The sequence below is a fragment of the Lepidothrix coronata genome, unplaced genomic scaffold (genome assembly GCF_001604755.1).
Source record: "Lepidothrix coronata isolate B3197 unplaced genomic scaffold, Lepidothrix_coronata-1.0 Scaffold307, whole genome shotgun sequence".
In the NCBI taxonomy this organism is placed as follows: domain Eukaryota; kingdom Metazoa; phylum Chordata; class Aves; order Passeriformes; family Pipridae; genus Lepidothrix; species Lepidothrix coronata.
Window position 1 is genome coordinate 406,915 of NW_016690487.1, and position 19,028 is coordinate 425,942.

At 38.3% G+C, this 19,028-nt stretch overlaps 1 protein-coding gene across 3 annotated transcripts in view; it reads right to left on the reverse strand.

Moving 5' to 3' along the window:
* Positions 1 to 704: 704 nt before the first annotated feature.
* The window catches only part of PRKG2 (protein kinase, cGMP-dependent, type II), a 29,006-nt gene continuing 10,682 nt past the window's right edge, over positions 705 to 19,028 (reverse strand). The window contains exons 4-19 of one of the 3 annotated variants that reach the window (XM_017837609.1): positions 18,669 to 18,782; positions 15,757 to 15,862; positions 14,438 to 14,501; positions 13,418 to 13,495; positions 12,368 to 12,462; positions 11,505 to 11,573; positions 10,068 to 10,166; positions 8,973 to 9,123; positions 7,568 to 7,704; positions 7,317 to 7,406; positions 6,965 to 7,106; positions 6,014 to 6,177; positions 5,191 to 5,313; positions 4,210 to 4,272; positions 3,268 to 3,334; positions 705 to 2,406 (exon numbers count right to left, since the gene is read on the reverse strand). In XM_017837609.1, the coding sequence (XP_017693098.1) occupies positions 2,311 to 2,406; positions 3,268 to 3,334; positions 4,210 to 4,272; positions 5,191 to 5,313; positions 6,014 to 6,177; positions 6,965 to 7,106; positions 7,317 to 7,406; positions 7,568 to 7,704; positions 8,973 to 9,123; positions 10,068 to 10,166; positions 11,505 to 11,573; positions 12,368 to 12,462; positions 13,418 to 13,495; positions 14,438 to 14,501; positions 15,757 to 15,862; positions 18,669 to 18,782 (1,658 nt within the window). In that variant the 3' untranslated portion in view covers positions 705 to 2,310. Of the gene's footprint in view, positions 2,407 to 3,267; positions 3,335 to 4,209; positions 4,273 to 5,190; positions 5,314 to 6,013; positions 6,178 to 6,964; positions 7,107 to 7,316; positions 7,407 to 7,567; positions 7,705 to 8,972; positions 9,124 to 10,067; positions 10,167 to 11,504; positions 11,574 to 12,367; positions 12,463 to 13,417; positions 13,496 to 14,437; positions 14,502 to 15,756; positions 15,863 to 18,668; positions 18,783 to 19,028 lie in introns of those variants that run through there. The other 2 variants (XM_017837610.1, XM_017837611.1) reach the window with 2 other exon arrangements.

Genomic DNA, 19,028 nt, shown 5'->3' on the forward strand with positions numbered 1-19,028 from the left:
TGCACTGTGAAGCTACTTGAGCCTGAATCACCCATTTATCCGCTTGTTTCACATCAGCATAACTCCACTGGTGCCATGTTGAAGTCTGAAGTACATCTGTCTGTCAAAGACATTTGGCGTTAGTTCAAGTAATGTTTAGTCTCTACTGTATCAGCTGCTGCTCGTTTCTGGAAAACTTCAGCTCAGTCAACTGCATATGTGCTAGAAATAAAATGAATCAAATGTACATGGGTACTCTACATAAGCACGAAATGATCTGTGACCTCATTCATTGTAGCTTCTTATGCATTCATTTTCTCAGCACCCACTAGGGAAAACATAATCTGAGTGAGGGACAGGCTGCAAGAAATGACACCAGTGATCTGATGCCCCTCCAGGGCAGTCTTTTCTGCCTCAGTCTCTTCTGAATCACATAGACAAGAAGTATAAATCAGGGCTATGAATCTGGACTGCTGTATGGAATGCGCTTCTAAAATATTAATGGCCTGCCCATTACACTGTAATCTTACTTTATTTGCACACAAATAAACAAGATAAGTTAAACTTTATAATGAAAATATATCCTACAGCTGCAAAGACTTAATGCTAACTGCACTAAACTTATCATACAGCTATTTCTTCACTTAAAAAACATATATATATATATACACACCATTATTATTTATATATATATATATATATAAGGAAACTACCTGTAAGTACAATGGAAAAATACATTCAAAAGATTTTATAAAACTTGGTGCAATATTATTTTGACTGCAATAAAAAATACTTATGAGAGAAAGAAAAATACACGGAGAAACATGAATAACTAACTTTCAGTGCTTGTCTAAATCCTGAAAAGAAAATCTGGTCTTTGGTATTGCAAAACAGATCTAGTGGAAAGCATCTACAATCCCAGTTTACAGACTCTGCTCCATCCTCTCTGACTGTGTGTGCTTACCACCATTTTGCACAGGCTTTGCTGGCTGAAAGTTTCCATAATAATTTGCAAACAAGCGGGGAAACAAAACCAGCCGAACATGTAGTGTCTTCTTTCAAGGGCTCAATCCAACCTTCATTAAATTCAATGGAAAATGTTCTACTGCCTTATTCAGAGTGAAGGTTATACAAAATATTTAAATTGATTTGCTGTCAAAGCAATGGCCACTCAGCGGTAAAAGATAATTATAACCCTGTAACAAACCGTGGAACTGCCCCTGTGGCAGTCCCTCCCTCACCCGGTGGAAAAGTCATGACCAGCAGCAGCTAGGGAGACTATCCAGCAGTAACTAAACCCTGAGCACATAGTACAAGTTTCCTGGGAGGTTTTCCACCCAGCACGCGAAATGCAGTGAGCTGTGGGAGCTTCAGTATTGAAATTTAGATTGGACTTCGTCTCTGTGGGAGCTGAAACAAATCCTAGCAAGCGTTGCAGACTCATCAATCCCACAAGCCCAGCAGGACAACCAGGAACATCCCTGTTTCAACAGTGGTTGTAGTTCTTAACAGAGAGCAACAGAATTTTTCTATATAAACCATGAATGCACAACATCCAACTGCATTTTTTTTTCCCTTCAAGGTAAATGTTTTTTGTCCATCTATTTTAGCTTCTCACTACATAAAAGCAAAACATTTTAAGAAATAGACATGGCTCTTTGAAGCAGTAAGGGAAATACACACCATAGTCTGCTTCTTTAGGCAACTTCTATCATGTATATACCTTGTTTCCTACTGGATTTTCATTTGACCTGTGTCATATATTCAGCCTGTTGCAAAACTCAACTGACAGAGAGGCAGCTTCCACAGTGATACCCTTTTAGCTGCAGCATCAGATCAAATCAACCTTTCAGTAAAAGTCTCTTTTATACACATTCCTGCGTTAATGCAATACTGGACATTAAGGGGAAAAAGTGAAACACAGCAGACATCAGATAAAATGAAAAATAAGTGCCTATAGTTGTCAGCTGACAAATGCCACAGAGTTATTGGCTTCCAATCCTCTCCATCCAAAATGTTAACCTTGTTAACATCAAAGTATTAGCTACTGACATTTCTAATGGCAAAACCATAAATCCAACCCATAGTGTCTGAAAATATTTGTAGAGACACTGTGTATCAAAACACATTCAGGCTACATCTGTTGACTGAATTCATGCCCTTGTTATAAAGAAATGGACACAGATTCTTGTGCATTGTCCAAACAAACTCCGGTTGCTGTATGGTCTTCTATTCTTCAAGGAGAACTGTGTAGTTTGTAGCAAGAAACAAGACAGCAGGTTTAGAACTGAAGCCTATGAGTGTCTATACATGTCCCAGAAGAAACAACTATCAGAAATCCTTGTCCCAGCCTGAAAGTTCATCTGGAGGGGTTCCCTCTTCAGGTGGATAGCTGTCAAAGTAGCTGTAATCAGTCGGTCCAGACAACTACGACATGAAAAACACGAACAAATGGTTGTTTCAGAAAGTAACTTTTGAAAATGTTGTCCATTAATTATGCATCATTTTTATTGCTACCAGTGTGGAGATGAAAGGCTGGTATGATACAGGTGACTTGTTTCAATGGATGCAATTCCTCATTCTTTAAAAGATAAACCTCCAGTAATTAAATTGTACAACAGAGCAATGGCATTAGCCTTCCTATATGAAAGTACTTCCCAAATACTATCAACTCCAGGATTTCACCAAAAGCCCTACAAAGTCAGTAAGAAAGCTGGGCCACACTGCACACAATTTTTATTCTACTTTCTTTAAGATCAAATCTATATTCACAGGGTTGGTACTCAATGCAGACCTCAGAATTATTTTTTGTTTCAAACTGAGGTCAAAATGAGTTTCAAACTCTTTACCCTCAATCTTTTTTCATTTTAGGGCAAAGAGAAATAGGCCATTTAAAACACAGAGCTTACTCAAGGGTGTGTTGTAACTCAATAGTAAGAGAATGCAGGAATTTGTACTCTGCACAGTAATATGAACAATATGTCTTAATAATGTGCCCATTACCAAGGAAAATATGTTTTTTTCAGTATTAGTTTCTGACCAAACACCATTTTTTCTAGTAATGGTGAAAATCTAATGCAAAGTACACAGGCAGAATAATATTTCCATTATTTAACTGGATTTATGTATTGCTTGCTGTTTCTCTTTCTTTCATGCAATTTTCACTAAAAACATCGAACTACAATAACTCAAATGCATCTATGGGAAATTTTGCTATTGCCATCAGCTGTTCTTTGAAGTCAAGCTATATTAGTAAAGCATTATGATATTGAAAGCCAAAGCCAGTACCTCTCTTTTTAAAGGTGACGTTAATTTCCTCACTTTCAGACTATCCCAGTTAAAACCACTCAACCACCTGATTAAAAAAGAAATGAAAGACAGACAGGGAGAGACCAAAAGAGAAAGACAGGTTGTTTTCTGTCATTATACTATGAAGACCTGAAAAACATGTGAACAAGGACTGTAAGAAATTTTTTTACTGCCCATGTAACAGCACAGTTATTAGAAAGAGGAAACTCGAGCACTGTCATTGCCATACAAGGCAGGGGGAGCTTCAGGACCACCAGAAACACTGGCACTTCTGTACAGAGGAGATGCAGTGACAGATAGGTTAATACATGCACAAGTACAGCCATGAAAAGACTTATGTGTCTCCTTGGAATTCCACCCTCTTTACAGCATGAGAAGAGGGAGAGAAACAGAAAAGTCAAAGAACATGCACAAAGTGCATGGCTTAGAAACAACTCAGATAAAAAAAGAAAGCAGAAAATGTTTAAGCTACAGAGGAATTTCTTCATTAGAAGAAAGACTTTCTTCATTAGGTTCATCAGGACAAAAACCTAGTATTGCTTTGGAGCTCTTAATTACTCATTCTTAAAAAGCAACTGTTTAAGGGTCAGGAGGTCTGAAAGGCAGATGCTGAACTGGCATCAATTTCCCTGAGAACTAAATTAAACTCCTACATCGACAACCTGCAACAAAACCAGTAAAAAATAAGACATTTCTAGATAAACATGTTGAGGATTTATGCTCATATCGTCGCTTGGTGTAGCTGCAAATGCAACAGTACTGTTGCTGTAGCTCAGGCTACAGCACGACTTAGCTCAGCTGCAAATGCACTCAATAGCAACAGAAATCTCTCTTTATGGGTTTACCAGACTGGGTTCTAAAATATTAAAAATACTTCAAATTAAACCCCAAATTTTCTTCTTGGCAGATTCTTTTGTTTACCTGTGCTTCTTGATGTCATTAATTCCGTTTCTCAAATTGCCTAATCTTTCTGTAGGGTTTTGCCTTAAAAGAAAGAGGAAAACAATAAGGATAAGAATTTATAAAATATTCCTATTTATTTAAAGAGCATTTATAGATCCTAACTGCTTGTTTTTAACAGTTACACAGGGATGTAGCTTGCATAAAAATGTGGCCTCATAAGGAGGCATAATGATGTTTTGCTCACTGCTCCTTTCTTTTAAGGATGGAGAAACCTGCTAGGAAGCCAGAACAATGTCACCTGGCTGTGAGAAGCAGCAGAGTGAAAACAACAGGCTGAATTTTGGTTGCACATCTTTTTTTTCCCTTGACCAGCAGCCCTGGTTATGAGTTACAAAAGGAGCCAAATCAAAATTTACAAAGTTCCTTTCAAATGCTGGTGCACAAGCATGTCGCACACCGTTCCTAGTGCCATGGATGAAATCCCATGGGAACTGGGAGTTCAAAGTCAGCATTGTCACCAGCTGTGCATGCCACTGTGCACTAATGCTTCTGAGTTATGCTGGCCCTTTTGAAATACTGCCTTTTGCATTTTCAAATGGGCTTAAGTCAGTCTTTAAGTGCCCTACGTTTTCTGTAGAAACTATATGACTAAGTAAGTTTGGAAGCATTTTTTTGTTAACCAACGTGCTTGATAGCAAAATCAAATTCCTTAGCTCTTTCCTCACCCCACGGTCCATAAGTTTTCCCAAAGATTTGTTTCAGAAAAAATTCACAGCTACAGAGAAAGCCCAGAGCCAACATTTGTAGATGCTGCCTCTGCAGACTAAGAGGTGTGATACATATTCAGAGGCACGCAATGCATACTGAATATAATCAGAATGGACCGTGCTATGCATGACAATTCTAAATCAAGCTGTCAGGAATTCAACACTCTAGTTTGAATTCTAAAAGAGCTCAATCTATCCACACCCAGGCTTTGCCACAAACTGCCCCTCCCACCTGCAGAGTCTGCGGATCAAATCCTCAGGTCGCCTTGTTATTGTTTTAGGAAAATCCAGCTTTTCAATGCCTTTGAGAATCAAATTATACGTCATCATTTGATCAGCCCCAGAGAATGGTGGACTAGAAAAAGAAAGTGACACTGATAAATGGAAGTCTGGCAAGAGCAGATGTGGCCATTACTTATCAAATCAAATATTTGAGAATATGGGAAAAAAGCCCACCTTTATAGTTTTACAACCCTCACCCTTTCAGCCTGTTTAAGATATTAGAAACGTTTGAGAATGAGAAATTTCCTGTAGGTACCAGGGAAAATGCATGACCATATGTGTCCCTCTAAGCCAGCTCTGCCTCTGGTCTAACTCAGAGAAGCTTCCACGTTGTGTTACCACTGAGCATTCGCAAAGAATTGCCATGGGAATGTGCATGGAGGCAAAGAATGAGCCCTGCTTACAGTTCACCCACCCCACTGTACCCCATCACCGACTAAGGAGGAAAACAACCTTCTTTTGACAGTTATTCCTCACAGGAAACATCGTTATCATCATCATCCTCAGTTAATGGAGCTCTACACCAGCTAATTACAGGCTGTGCCTGGCCCTTTCCTTGGATAGGTAAGCCAGAATTAAGTATATGTACCACACTGTCTCTTGCATTGCTGAAATGATGGAAGGTAAGACAGGTGTAAGAAACAAAAACAAGTATCATTTTGCAAGTCTCTTTACTGATTGACACCCCCCCAAACTGTTTATTGTAAAAGTAACTTTAAAAGGTCTCTAAAAACAAACAAAAAAGGTAAGAACTCAGAGTAGGAGGCACTTACCTGCCAGTAAGGAGTTCATATACAAGAATCCCAAGGGACCAAAAATCCACACTGAAGTCATGGCCTTTACTCAGTATGACTTCAGGAGCAACATACTCAGGGGTTCCACAAAACGTCCAGGTTTTCTGCCCTGATCCAATCTTCTTTGCAAATCCAAAATCAACCTGATCAAAATCAACATATGCTGCATAATGCAGAGGTGTTTTGCACTGGGAAGCCTTAAAGTCTTAATTGCTTCCTCCCCTCCTGCAAAGATCTGAGAGTTGCTAGTTTAGATCTAAAACAACTACACAGTGTAGTTGTGAAGGAGAGAGAAGTAATTCAACTGGATTACTGAATGTTATAAAACAGGTCCATTTATTATCAAAAGTAATTCTCTGACTTATTTTCCTTTTGGAGACAACAACCCATGATTTCCTTGAGGACATGAGATTTACCTGGAACACTTTGGGTTGCTCATTGTCCTCAGAGAGGACATTTCAAGTTCTTCGAGAGGTATTCTTGTTGCACTTTTCAGAGTCACAATCAAGTATGGCAGTTCTTTACTGTCTTCCCTCTCTACAAAGAGTGGGAACCTCTGACTGTAGATTGAATGAATGAATGTAGAACCTAAGACTGCTTGAGTCTGGACAGAGAGGTAATTCTGCATCTGGGAAATGTAGTTCCTGGCTTTACATTAAAACTAGCTCCTGGGAGAATTTTTTTTTTTTTTTTTTTTTGCTATTTATGCTGTGGCAAGAGCTCTCAGAGACTGCAAATCCCAAGTTTGTCTGTGGCTTACAATGCCTTTGTTTCTCATTGTGCAATGAGAAGCCTGCCCTCTATTCTACTGAAGCGCAAGAGTTATTAAACTCTGGGACTCTGGTTCTATAATTACGTGCTGTCTGTTTATATTCCTCTTGCAAAGAAACTGGAGACAAAAGGATAACATTACAGTGGATTACATCTTACCAGTTTTATATATCCTTCAGCATCCAAAATTAAGTTTTCTGGCTTCAGGTCTCTGTAGATTATTCCTATGTGATGCAGATAGTCAAAAGCCTCTGTCACACACCCAACACAGAACTTGGTGGTGAATTCATCAAAGCTGCCTCTGGAACAAAACCAATCAACATCCTTACAGACAGTTAAGTTCTAAAAATGCCTTACTTATTAACCAGATAACATATAACACCCAGAATATTAACCAAACTGAAACAAAAATCTTTTCATCAGACAAGCCTTGAATAGAGAACCTACTCAGCAGACCCATGGAGCTGACCGGTGATTTTAAAGGGCAAGGTTACACTTTCTTTGCTGTTACCTGTCTCTCAGCAAGCTCCACAACTCCCCTCCAAGGCAAGCCTCCAGGAGCATGTATACATACTTATTATCTTTGAATGTGCGATATAGTCTGTGGAGACAAATGGCAGCAATTTAGGAAAAGCAAAATAAAATGCGAGACTTGCAGTGTCTTCTTCCCAGAACTCATATATGCCAGACCTAATTCCTAATAATGCTGTTCAGCGGGTCAGCTGGGGGTCAACATTCAAGGAAAGCTTATGGTCAACTTACTTTACAATGAATGGAGAACATATCTGCTCAAGGATTTTCTTTTCAGAATAGATATGCTCTTGTTGTTTGGTGTCCACTACGTGTTTCTTCTTTATACACTTCATAGCAAAAGCCATGTTCTCGTTTTTCACTTTAACCTGTGAATAAAAATGAAGAATACATATGAGGAAAAGAAAGGATATTTTACCAATCAGTTCTCAATAGGTATACTGATATCCATCTTTTTCAACACAGCAAACGACTAAAATTGATGGCTGTAGTGAGGGACAAATTCCAGATATTTTGCAGAACTGTTATGGATGATTTTAAGTCAAGCATCAGGTCTTTTTAGTTTCCCAGTCCCCACTTGCAAAGTGAAATAGCAGCAGTTTGGGTAGGTACTACATACTACAATAAGTTTATACTGCAGCGGGTCCTAACTTCAATTTAAGATTTCTAACCACCACCATAATACAAAAGAACAAAATGCAGAGGCAGTTTAGGAAGAATGTTTATAAATGATTTTGCATTATGCTGAAATATTATCCAAAATGCAATAAAAAGATGGAAGTTAAAACAGGGCTTCTCAGAAACCAAGGAAACAGTAATCTGTGTTCTACAGCTGGATGAGAATTCAATTTTTAGCTTATTATTCAGGTGATGCTGTAGAAGGTGATGCTGTAGAATTTCCAGTGTGAAAGTTTGTTTTTGTTTTTTTTTTGTGAAGCATGAATCAGAATAAAACAACTGATGGTTTAACTACTGTGAAGGACTTCACTAAAACCACAAAGTCTCCTTTAATTTACCATTACCTTCAGCAGCCTGCACAAAATGCTCTCAGGTTTTTCTCAGATGTTTGCTACTCAGCCAGGGGAGAGTGGAATTTAAGACTTTAGGCTCATGAGGCTCTTGGTATCCCAGAAACACAGCTGTTCATGCCATTGAATATGGCTCAAAAGAGCCATTAAAAATTGTTGGAAATGTCACAGTCAACACAGCTCAGAGAGAGATCACACTGGTTATAGCTGCTGTGGGGCATCCTGAAGCAATTCTAACAACACAAACTAAGTGATGCTGTGGAGATTACTTCAGGTCCAAGCAGAGTCTTGGGAAAAGGCCTGCAATTCAGGGAACACAATGCAGGTAGGCACATCTGTAAGCTCCACATGCACAAACTGATGACTGTGGCTAGTGACCAGGAAGATACTTTTAACAATAGAAGATGAAGGCACACAAGAATGGATTTGCTTCTTTGCACATCCAAGTCCTGAAATATTTTTTAACTATGCATTGCTTTATACAGAGTTATTCTGTCTGAGGCAGAATAACAGGCATGGAGAATATTAAAATCCTTCACGTTATTGAGTGGCTAAATTAATCATTTAAGACAGAGAACTATTTGAATATGTTTAAAACAATGTCTTACAAGCTCAACCCTTCCGAACCCACCAACACCCAGAGTTGTGACAACTTCTAAATTCTTGAATGGGGAAGGAGGGAACTGGGCTACTTTCTCCTTCAGCTCTATCATCTCCAAAGACACCTCTTTGGTCAGCTGTCCACAGAAGGATCTTCCTCTGCATTAAGAAAATTAACACAGGTTAGTGCTCTTCCTTGCCATTAATTTAAATGCTCCTATATAGAGGAAAGGAAAAGCACAAGAAAAGGAAAAGGACAAGGAAAGGAAAAGAAGGAAAGGAAAGCCTTCTTATTTCCTAAGAGAATCTTGATTTTATTTTGTGCAAAAGCACTTTCTTTCTGGACCTCCTGTGGAAGTAAATTAGAAGCAAAATGCTGCTGAAGTTCACTGAGTACAATCAACAGTATTTTTAGCAAGAGATGATTCATGGTGAGAATCCTGCTTTTATGTGGTCAGCTGCAAACATTTGGGTGCTCCAAGTTGGAGAACCAATGTTTGAAGACTGTGTACCAGTTCCAGTAGAATGATCAGAAATAAGAGTGCAGCTGTACTTCCAAACAGAAGAAAACCATGCTCTACTAATTTTCCAGTAGTGCTCAGGTTGAAATCAGAGGCACATAAACTAAAAATGTGGCCCACAGCTAAAAGCAAACATTAGGGTCTACACTGAAACACTAAAAATAAACTGTCTCTTTTATGTATGCTTGTTTCTTTCTGAAATGACAATTAGTCTTTTGCACAGTAATACAGTTTCATTAACTCAGTCAGGAGTTAAGAGTAGGGTTTTTACCAGTCAAAGAACTTCCCATGAGAATGCAAAATTTACCTGAGCTCAACGTCACTTCTATTCTGTACTCAGTTTTCTTGGAATAGAGAGAATTCTTGTTTGAAAGTCAGTATACTGAGATTCTACGTAAGTTTTGCTTCAGAAAACATTTCTTGGGCTCCATACGCATATCCAGGCTGTTTTACTACAGTGACTGCTGTCATTCGTTCCTAGGAGTCCATCTCCATCAACTACCATGCATGATTTCACTTACATCTATCATTGTTTTTTATGATTACCTACTAAAGATGTACCTACCAAATGCTCTGACTTACTTCGCATGTCGCTTTTCATCGGCCTGGGCCAGATCAGCCACATAACCTTCAAGGTAAGTTTGGAGCTCCTCATAAGTTCCAACTGTTTGATTAAAGGTCCTAAAAACACGAATGAAACATTACAAAATGCTGAACATTCAAGTAATGACCCAGACAAAATTTTACATTATCACTTTGACATGATTTTAAGAGTTTTGAAGAGGCAGTACCCTGCTGAAGTAGCAAACCTCTTGCCAGAGGGCAGGGGGACAGAGTGCCTGATCTCCTCAGGTCATTTCATGCTATGTTTAAATAATTTGGAGCAGGCTGGGTGTACTTTGCCTCCCACATGCACTGTGGTTATTAAGTGTGGTTCCACCATCCCTACCCTGGGAACCAGCTCGGCACGAGTCCAGGCAGTCAGTCCTTCTGCCCCAGTGGATAAAACCCTTGGTACATAGTGCCAAAGGGATTGAGTTCACCTCTCCTGCTTCAGAGGTGAGTAACAGCACTGTGGGAAGAAAAGACTTAGAATAGACTATTTCTGTTGGAAGGGACCTACAACAACCACCTCGTCCAACTGCCTGACCATCTCAGGGTGAACCAAACTGAAGTATGTTATTAAGGGCATTGTCTAAGTGCACTGAGCACCTCGCTAGGAAGCCTATTCTGGTGTTTCAGGAGAGCCAACTTAAGCCTCTTCAGGAATCTTCTTGGAAAAATCCCACAGGAACAGGCCCTGCAGGGAAGAGAGGTCCAACAGAGTTGGTTGATATTCAAGGATTACTTCCTCCAGGCTCAGGAAATGAGCAAGGAATTGGGCAAAGGGGGGCAAGAGACCTGTGTGGATAAATAAAGAACTCCTGTCATTACTCAAGCATAAGCAGGAAACACACAGGAGATGGAAGCACCCAGGAGATGGGCCACTTGGAATGAATATGGAAAGGTTGTAAGATTGAGTAGGAATGAGACAAGGAAGGCCAATTCCCATCTGAAATTAAATCTGGCCAAGGATGTCAAGGACAACAGGAAGGGCTTCTTCAAATACATCAGTAACAAAAGGAAAACAAAGGACAATGTGGGCCTGTAACTAAATGGAGGGGGGACCCGTAACAGAGGATGCAGAGAAGGCAGAGTTACCGAACACCTTCTCTGCACTGGTCTTCACTGACAAGACCAGCTCTCAGGAATGTCTGACCCAGGAGACCACAATAAACATCACCACTACAAGGGGAGAAAGAAAAGAATAACTTTGAGCTACTCTTAAGCTTCTGTGCACAAGCATCTGCCGTCAGCCTCTCTTTCTTAGTACTTCAAAAAACATAAACACTTGTTCAGTGTTCCCTTAAGACAACATTGTGATTTTGCCTTTAGTGAAGTCTTATGAACCTACTGAAAGTCACATGTTAACCTACTGAAAGAGGATGCAAGTCTTCTATTGAACTGTGGAGTACTTACTCTCTGTCTATAACGAGGCACTCCACGTTGTATTCATCTGCAATAACGTTTGCTGATCTGACGTCGTCACTATGAATTGAAATGTACTTTTTCAGAAACATATCAAACATATCAAAATCCTCCAAACAGTGAGGATTCACACTGTACCTCACACTGTACTCATGGAGGGTCCCAGCTGCTATAGGTGAAACTCCTCAAAGGTCTTTGCAGCCTGTACCTGAATTAATATTGCTGAACTAAATAAAAAATAGTAGCATTTCACTAGTCATTATTATGATCCAGCACAGTATTTTTTCCAGTTTCAGTAGGGTTTGGATCATGACATCCTTTAGCAACCTTCCAAGAAATTAGAGTGAGCTGTAATTAGCACTGTATCAGGATTTACTACTTACTTCTGAAATGATCTTTGGATACAAAACATTCCAGAAACCAAAAGATTCCCTACTCAATCACTCACATAAATATGTACTATGTGACTCCTTCTTTCTGTTTCTTACTATCATGGGCAATGGAAACAACAGCTCAGTCCAGTCATGATGGAGTTTATCCATTTTAAAGTCACATAGAGCCTGGGATAAGTTTTCATCACAGCTTTTACTGAAATCTAAGCAATAAGCCACAATGCAGAGAGGGTCAGCATTTGACTTCTACAGGGAAAACTAAAGGTAGATGACAGTGTATAGCTTCAAGTTCTCTCTGCAAAAAACTAAAACATTAAGGCAAATTCAGTCACTACCTTTATCTATCTACTTTACAATCAAAACAAATATTATATTCCAAAGAGTCATGAATTGTAGAATCGAATACATAGTGATAGGACAACTGAAATACTACATATCATGAATCAGACAATGTGAACTAACCTAATCAGAGCCTTTTCTCCAAAGTAATCCCCTTTATGTAGATTTTTAATCAGCTGAGGCTGTGAGTGATCTGCTGTACTTTGGGTAACTATCACCTGGAAAGTACAGGAATAAAAATTTGGTAAGGTTTCCTTTCCTTTCTGTGTATTTCATAAATGTCTTAAACTCTGTAATGCTGCAGAAAGAGTTACAAATATATGTAATTACTCCTACCTCTCAAAAATTTAAAACAAATTGCCCACCCCCAAATATTTTCTCCTCATACCTTGTAAAACAGAGCAAAAATAAGTCACATTTTAATGAAAAACTGAAAAATACTTCAGTTCTCACTGTGGGCAGGGATCATACGAGCTTTTTGTCTTTTCATCTAAGCAGATAGCAGATAGAAGAATTAACTAACATTTCCCCCTCATGAAATTCTGTTTCCACAGCAGCACGCATTCTGCTATGCCCACATTAGCAAAAACCAAACCAGAATATCTCCGGACACAGAAACATTTTGGAAATCCTCTTGGAAGTTTATTGATGAAAATTGCCCTGATTTGATTCTTTAGAGTCCCATGTCGGCCTCCAATGTAACAGCTGATGGATGAAGGCTGCTGCCTTATTCCTCTGGCACTAACAAATGACAGGAACATAGAGACATCTAAAAGGCCATTCTCCATTAAGCCTAGGACTCCATTACTTCTTATACATTTCACAAGTCTATGTTTTGCCCATCAGATATTGAACAATCTAGGAGAAGACATAGGATCAAATCTCATTTACAAAAAAATTGACTTTACATCTCTGCTGCAGTGTCAAGAGGCTTCAGGACACACTTTAATTACATTATAATTAGAACAGTATAACACGGGTTCATTGTGAATGGAAAATTAGGCTCCCTGAACCTCTGAAATGCTGCTCCAGGCTTTTATCACGGTATCGTGCTCTCAACAGCGTCCTCAAAAACACTCTGCACAGATTTTACTGAAGATCACACCCTTCAAGGTAGCTTTTGAAATGTGTTTGTATATAACCTACTTTACAATTAGGTTTATTAAATCTTACCTTTCCTTTTGCTATTATGAAGAAGGTATTTCCCTCTTCTCCTTCCCGAATAACATAATCTCCCTTGTTATAGTACTCCTGTTGGGTAGGGAAGGGAGAGACAATATTCTCTGATAAGCTGTTAGCCTTTTTGAAAGTTCTGATTACTATGCAGAGTTCTTAATACCTGTGGATCTTCCATTAATGTTTAACTTCCTATCTCCTTCATACATCACATCCCATAATATGCAACCACTCCATTACAGAAAAAGAGGGGCCAATCTTAATGCAGCAGCACATTACTTGTTTAAAAAACCCACAACACTTGCATCCTCCTTATGAAGCAAGGGAAAACAAAGGAAAAAAAATATCAAAAACTCTTAAAAGAGTTCTAAATCAAAAACCCATTTCCAAAAGTAATTTCAGGCTTGACATCTCAGTGGGAATGCCTAAATTATCTGTTGCAAGCTACCAAGGCACCAATTTTTCTGTGTCTGCTAAGGAACTCTCACCGCCATTACCATTCATTACGATTCAGGTAATGAGTTACCTGATTGTTTAACTTTCAACCAAGCATTTTTTCTGTGTTAACTTCCAGCTTTGTGATCTGAGTGTTTCCTACAAGTTCTCCCTTGCCAGGAATCCCCCCCAAAAAAGAAAAAAAAAGTCACAGCTTAGGATACTGCTATGCTAAGGCCATTTGCCATTTCACATAATCAACGCCGTAATCTCCTCATCCCCTTGTGCTATGGCTGTGCATCACTCTATCTGCCTCCTCCAACTTTGTGCTTAATCTTAATAAAGGCTAGAGTATAGATCCTCTTATCTACTTGCTTGACTACTTTGATGCCAAAACCATAACATTTAGTGACATAATATTAAGTTATTAATTGCTGCCAACCTGGAATTCCACTCTGATCACTACAAGCCCACTCTCATATTACAGAAAGCTTGGTTGGTTTTTATTTTTAATGATTTATTCTTCTTTGTTATTTTGAAAGCTTACTGAATATTATTTAGAAGAACTGAACAGTATCTTACCACCTCCAGGCAGTCGATGATCTTGGTTAATTTATCTTCAGGTAAGTTTTTCAGCAGGGACACACTTCCAGAAAGCAGAAACGCAGAACAAAAAAACCCCAAACCCAAAGTTGTCGTTAACACTTTTTTCATGATCTCTTCTCATCTATACAATTTGTACAATCACATTTTATTGCTAGTTAAACTGGTGGCGAACACAATATACAACTAAATCTTAATTCAGAAGGTTCAAGCATTCTCATCTCGTTTTTTAGACAAACAAAACTCGCACAGCTTACAACTTAGCAATGTGGCAAACACTGGTCAGTTCGTAAATCAACTTTGTATTTCAGTAGGGGAAAAGACTCTAATGGGCATAGGGACTGATTTCAAAATTCAATTATACAAAACCCAGTAATTGTAAACCAAGTCATTATCGTAATCCAAGGATATATTTTTAAATGCACTGCAGAGACTGCAAAATCAGACAAAGGTAAAAACTTCAGTACTCCTCGGACAACTTTTAAAAGAGAATCCGATTACAGTGATGACTTAGTGAACTTGCTGGCAAGAATGAAAAAACCTTCCACTCTGATCACTTAGACTTGCAAAAGTCAGGAAATTATAGAACTTTCTAGCTACTCAGGCTCAGAAAAGAAATATGTATAGAAATCAAAGATAGAGATGGATGTAAAAATACACAAGACATTCTATGCATGGGTAGGCTTTACATCTTGATTTGAAGGTGTAACAGAATGGTCATTCTTTGTTAAAAAAAAACAAAATATGAAATCAGCTAATTATGGTTTGGAACCTCTAATTTCACCATCTTCCTAAGGAGAAGCATGTTACAATGCTCAGTGTTCCCTGCAGGAGAGAGAATTGTTCTACTCTGCAAATTTCCTGGTAATTTATATGGGGATTAGTTAATAAGCTGAGAGACATGCAGATCTCCTATTCAAGTCTCCAAGGGACAAGGAATATTCCTTAATCTACTCCAACACCAAATTAACTACTAGTTGGAGGATTTACTTAACTCTATTCATTATATTGTTTTAACTTCTAAATAGGTAGCCTTTTTATAGATTTATTCTATTACTTAAAAGCATTCAAGCACCTCTTGAAGTTTCCTAATATAATGTAGGAGAAAAACAATTAAAATGGGAAAAACTCTCTTATGAATCTTAAAAAAAAAAAAAAAAAAGAAAAAAAGAGGTAAATAGTCAGGCTTTTGAGGCTGTATTTGCATGAAGGGCATCTTTTTCTCTCTGTTTACAAGCTAGGCACAATATTGTTGTGCACCTTAGTAAGTAGCCCAAATAGAAACTCATCATATTTACCTTCTAAGGAAGTTTCTGTATTGCTCTTGTCTTGTTTGTGCTGTCACTCTCATGATATTTTGAAACACTTCTCTGTCCAATGCCCATGTTTTAACATTAGTGATTGCTTTGAGAAAACAAAAAACCAAGAATAAAATCAACAATGTTTCCAAATTATTTGATGGATGATATTACAGTTTGAGGTCATGGTACAAGACAGATGAGCTCTTTCAAAAGGCCAAAGGCCAAATTTTAAAATATTCAGCATCTATTGCAATCGGACTTTTAAAAGAATTCAACTCCCACTCAAACAATGGTCACTAAAGTAAGGCATAGACTTCCAAATGGTTTCTCCATGGAGCACTTTCCACGCAACTCCACAGGCTGAGTAACCTTGAAAATCTAGCCATTTACTACGAGCACAAACAGGACTGAACACTTGTGAAGATCTACTCTTATCACAGACAGTCATTGCACTCAAAGGCTGCTTTGAAAGAAACAGAAACTTGGTTGAAGTTTTCCAAAACCTATGATGTTGAATACTGTGGCTTGGATTCATCTCTAATTCAGATCACATGCAAATAAATGTTTGTGAGTTATCCAATAAGATAGAAATAACAGATGTCAAGAAATACATTTAATTTCATTTAATCCTCACAGAGTTTTCCTCCAATGTATCCGTCTTATAAGGAAATAAAGGATAATTGAAACATTAATGATTATCTTTCAAAATATAATCAAAATATTAATACAGTAAGCATGCACAAGATTCAGCATCAAAGATGCAAACTACTAAGCAGCCTCTGTGTGCAACCACTGACACAATAGAACACATTGCATCTTTTATTTTTTTTAAGCAAAAGAAGGCGATTCTGTTTAATTTAATCTCTTCTTTTTAAGGATGTAACACCATATTCAGCAATTTTCCTTCTGTCATAAGAAAGAACAAAACTGTTTTCTCTGGGATAAAGGAAAGCTCCAGAAAAATGTAGAGCAATTTACTTCCTCAATTTATCATAAACATAAAATCAATTTAACAAGAAATAAAAATACCAGTTTTAAAATGATGCACAGTCATTGGTTGTTGTACACATGATATAACCATATACTCTGCCATTTATCAAAATATCTCAGAAGATATTTTTGGATGCTGGATGGGAGAACAAAGGTATTGCTTTGGTTTTGTTTTTGTCCTAAATGACATCTTTCAGTTTACTTTTCATGAGGAAAATATGGCAAGAGTCCAGGCTATCGCAAACTGTATTTCCTGTCTCTTGCACCTTAGCTAAATAAAGCAGCTATGCGGCTAGAAAAAAGCCTGAGGTCTCAAAGGTGAACTTAAAAAAAAAAGAAATTCAGAAACACAGGAGTAAATCTCACTGCCAATTTCAAATACAGCTACTGTGTGTGAAGATGCTGCTGAGTAGCAGCAGCCATTGAAAAGCTATTTGGATAAAGTCCTTTACTTGTCACTTCTCAAAGACTGCAGGAAAAGGGTGTCAGTAGATCCAGCATCAAGAAAGGGTTTCCACCTGTGTGTTTACTATCCATGCTCAGTTATGGCATTGTACTGCTCTTCCTCCACAAGAAACACGGGAAAGCTATTGGGGAGGGGTAGGTTTCTGCAGTGATTTCAAGTATTCAAATACCCTTTCTTGTCCATAATTGGACAATTCTTGTCCTACCTCAAAACCAATTAATGTTAACAAAGGTCTAAAGCAGCTTGACATCTTATTATGCAGAAACACTACTTTATAATGCTAATACTGTACAGCAGGCAAAAAAGAAAAGCAGGGAATGTATTCAAGTAGAACCGCATGCTAGTAGAGAAAAGTAATCACATTACTGATGCTGCTCTGTTTATCAGGCAGCAACAAAAACAGATTACATGTAATAACTTCCATCTGCACAGCCAGCAATGATTAAGTGCCTAAACCGGGTGCAGGAAGAAAGACCAAAAGCTTTTAAAGCAAACAACTTATTGTTTTATTCCATTTGCCCCTTATTAAGTCAAGACGAACTCGTCATACTTATTGGTGGTTCAAAGTCCCTGCAGATTTAGACAAGAACGGAAATTAGTCTTCAAACAGAAGTAATACTTATGGAATGGTGGAGAGTGGAAATATGATGAACTTAATCATATTTGGTCATTTACTTGTTTGTCACAGAAAAATTACGGCAGGTTAGAAAAGGAATCAAGGGTTATTTAATGGATGAATACTCAGGAAGAGGGATATTGGTATCAGAGCAACACCTAACAACTCCATCCTGGTCAGTCTGCAAACACGAAATGCAAAAAGCATTTGCCTCAGAGAAGCAGCACATCCCATCTGGAAGTTCCATCTCTCCCACCACCACATTTGAGGTCAAAATCAAATCTCCCAAATGCCAGTTGCAAATGGATCTAGGCAAGACTCAGTAACATAATGAAAACACAGAACTAAAAGAAGTACAAAAGGAACTAATTCCTACGTATTATATTTCCTTCCACTTAAATTAGACTTTATCTGCTCTACTAAAAACACCATGGTTCTAATACCTTTTCAAATTCACTGTCATTTAGCCTCAGGTTTGCATTTGACACAAGCACATAAGAGCCAAAGACCATCACCACTACTAAAGCATCCAAAATTAAAACGCAATCCTTCCTTAGTAGTTAGTATGGTACAGGTCAGGCTAACCAGCACACTTTGGAGATGCCTAATTGTTTATCAAGTGTCATGCTAGACACGGAATCATATTTATGGCATAGTGTTATTAGAGTTCCCAAGTAGAAAGAACTCAAGGAAGGAAACGTGATCTTACCGCAGACAATCAAGACATGCAAACATTTATGAAATGAAAACTTCGAAAAGAATCTGGATATAACAGGGACCTCACAAAAATACATAGTTTTCACTTTGAGCAACGTTGTTATAATTAACCACAGGTACCTTTCACAGAAGCTGTCCGTGTGCAGTTGTATAAAATGGCTAGTTCACCAAATGCTGTCCACACAGGTATTGAGGATAGTAGCTTATTCTGCTGAAAGACTTCCAGACTGCCCTCTGTCAAAAATCATCAGGATAACAGGTGTTAAAAACTGTGCTCAACTGCACAGAGTGAATGGAAAACAAATCAATATATTTCCGACTTTGCCGCTCCCTGGAACACAGGAACGGGAGCAACGATGCAAACAGTGCTTTGAAACACACATACAAACCAGGAGAGATTTATTTTTTTTAAATGTACTGCTAATCTACAAATCTGCTCTCGAAGGGAGGGCCATTGTAAATTCTAATGGGATAAATCTT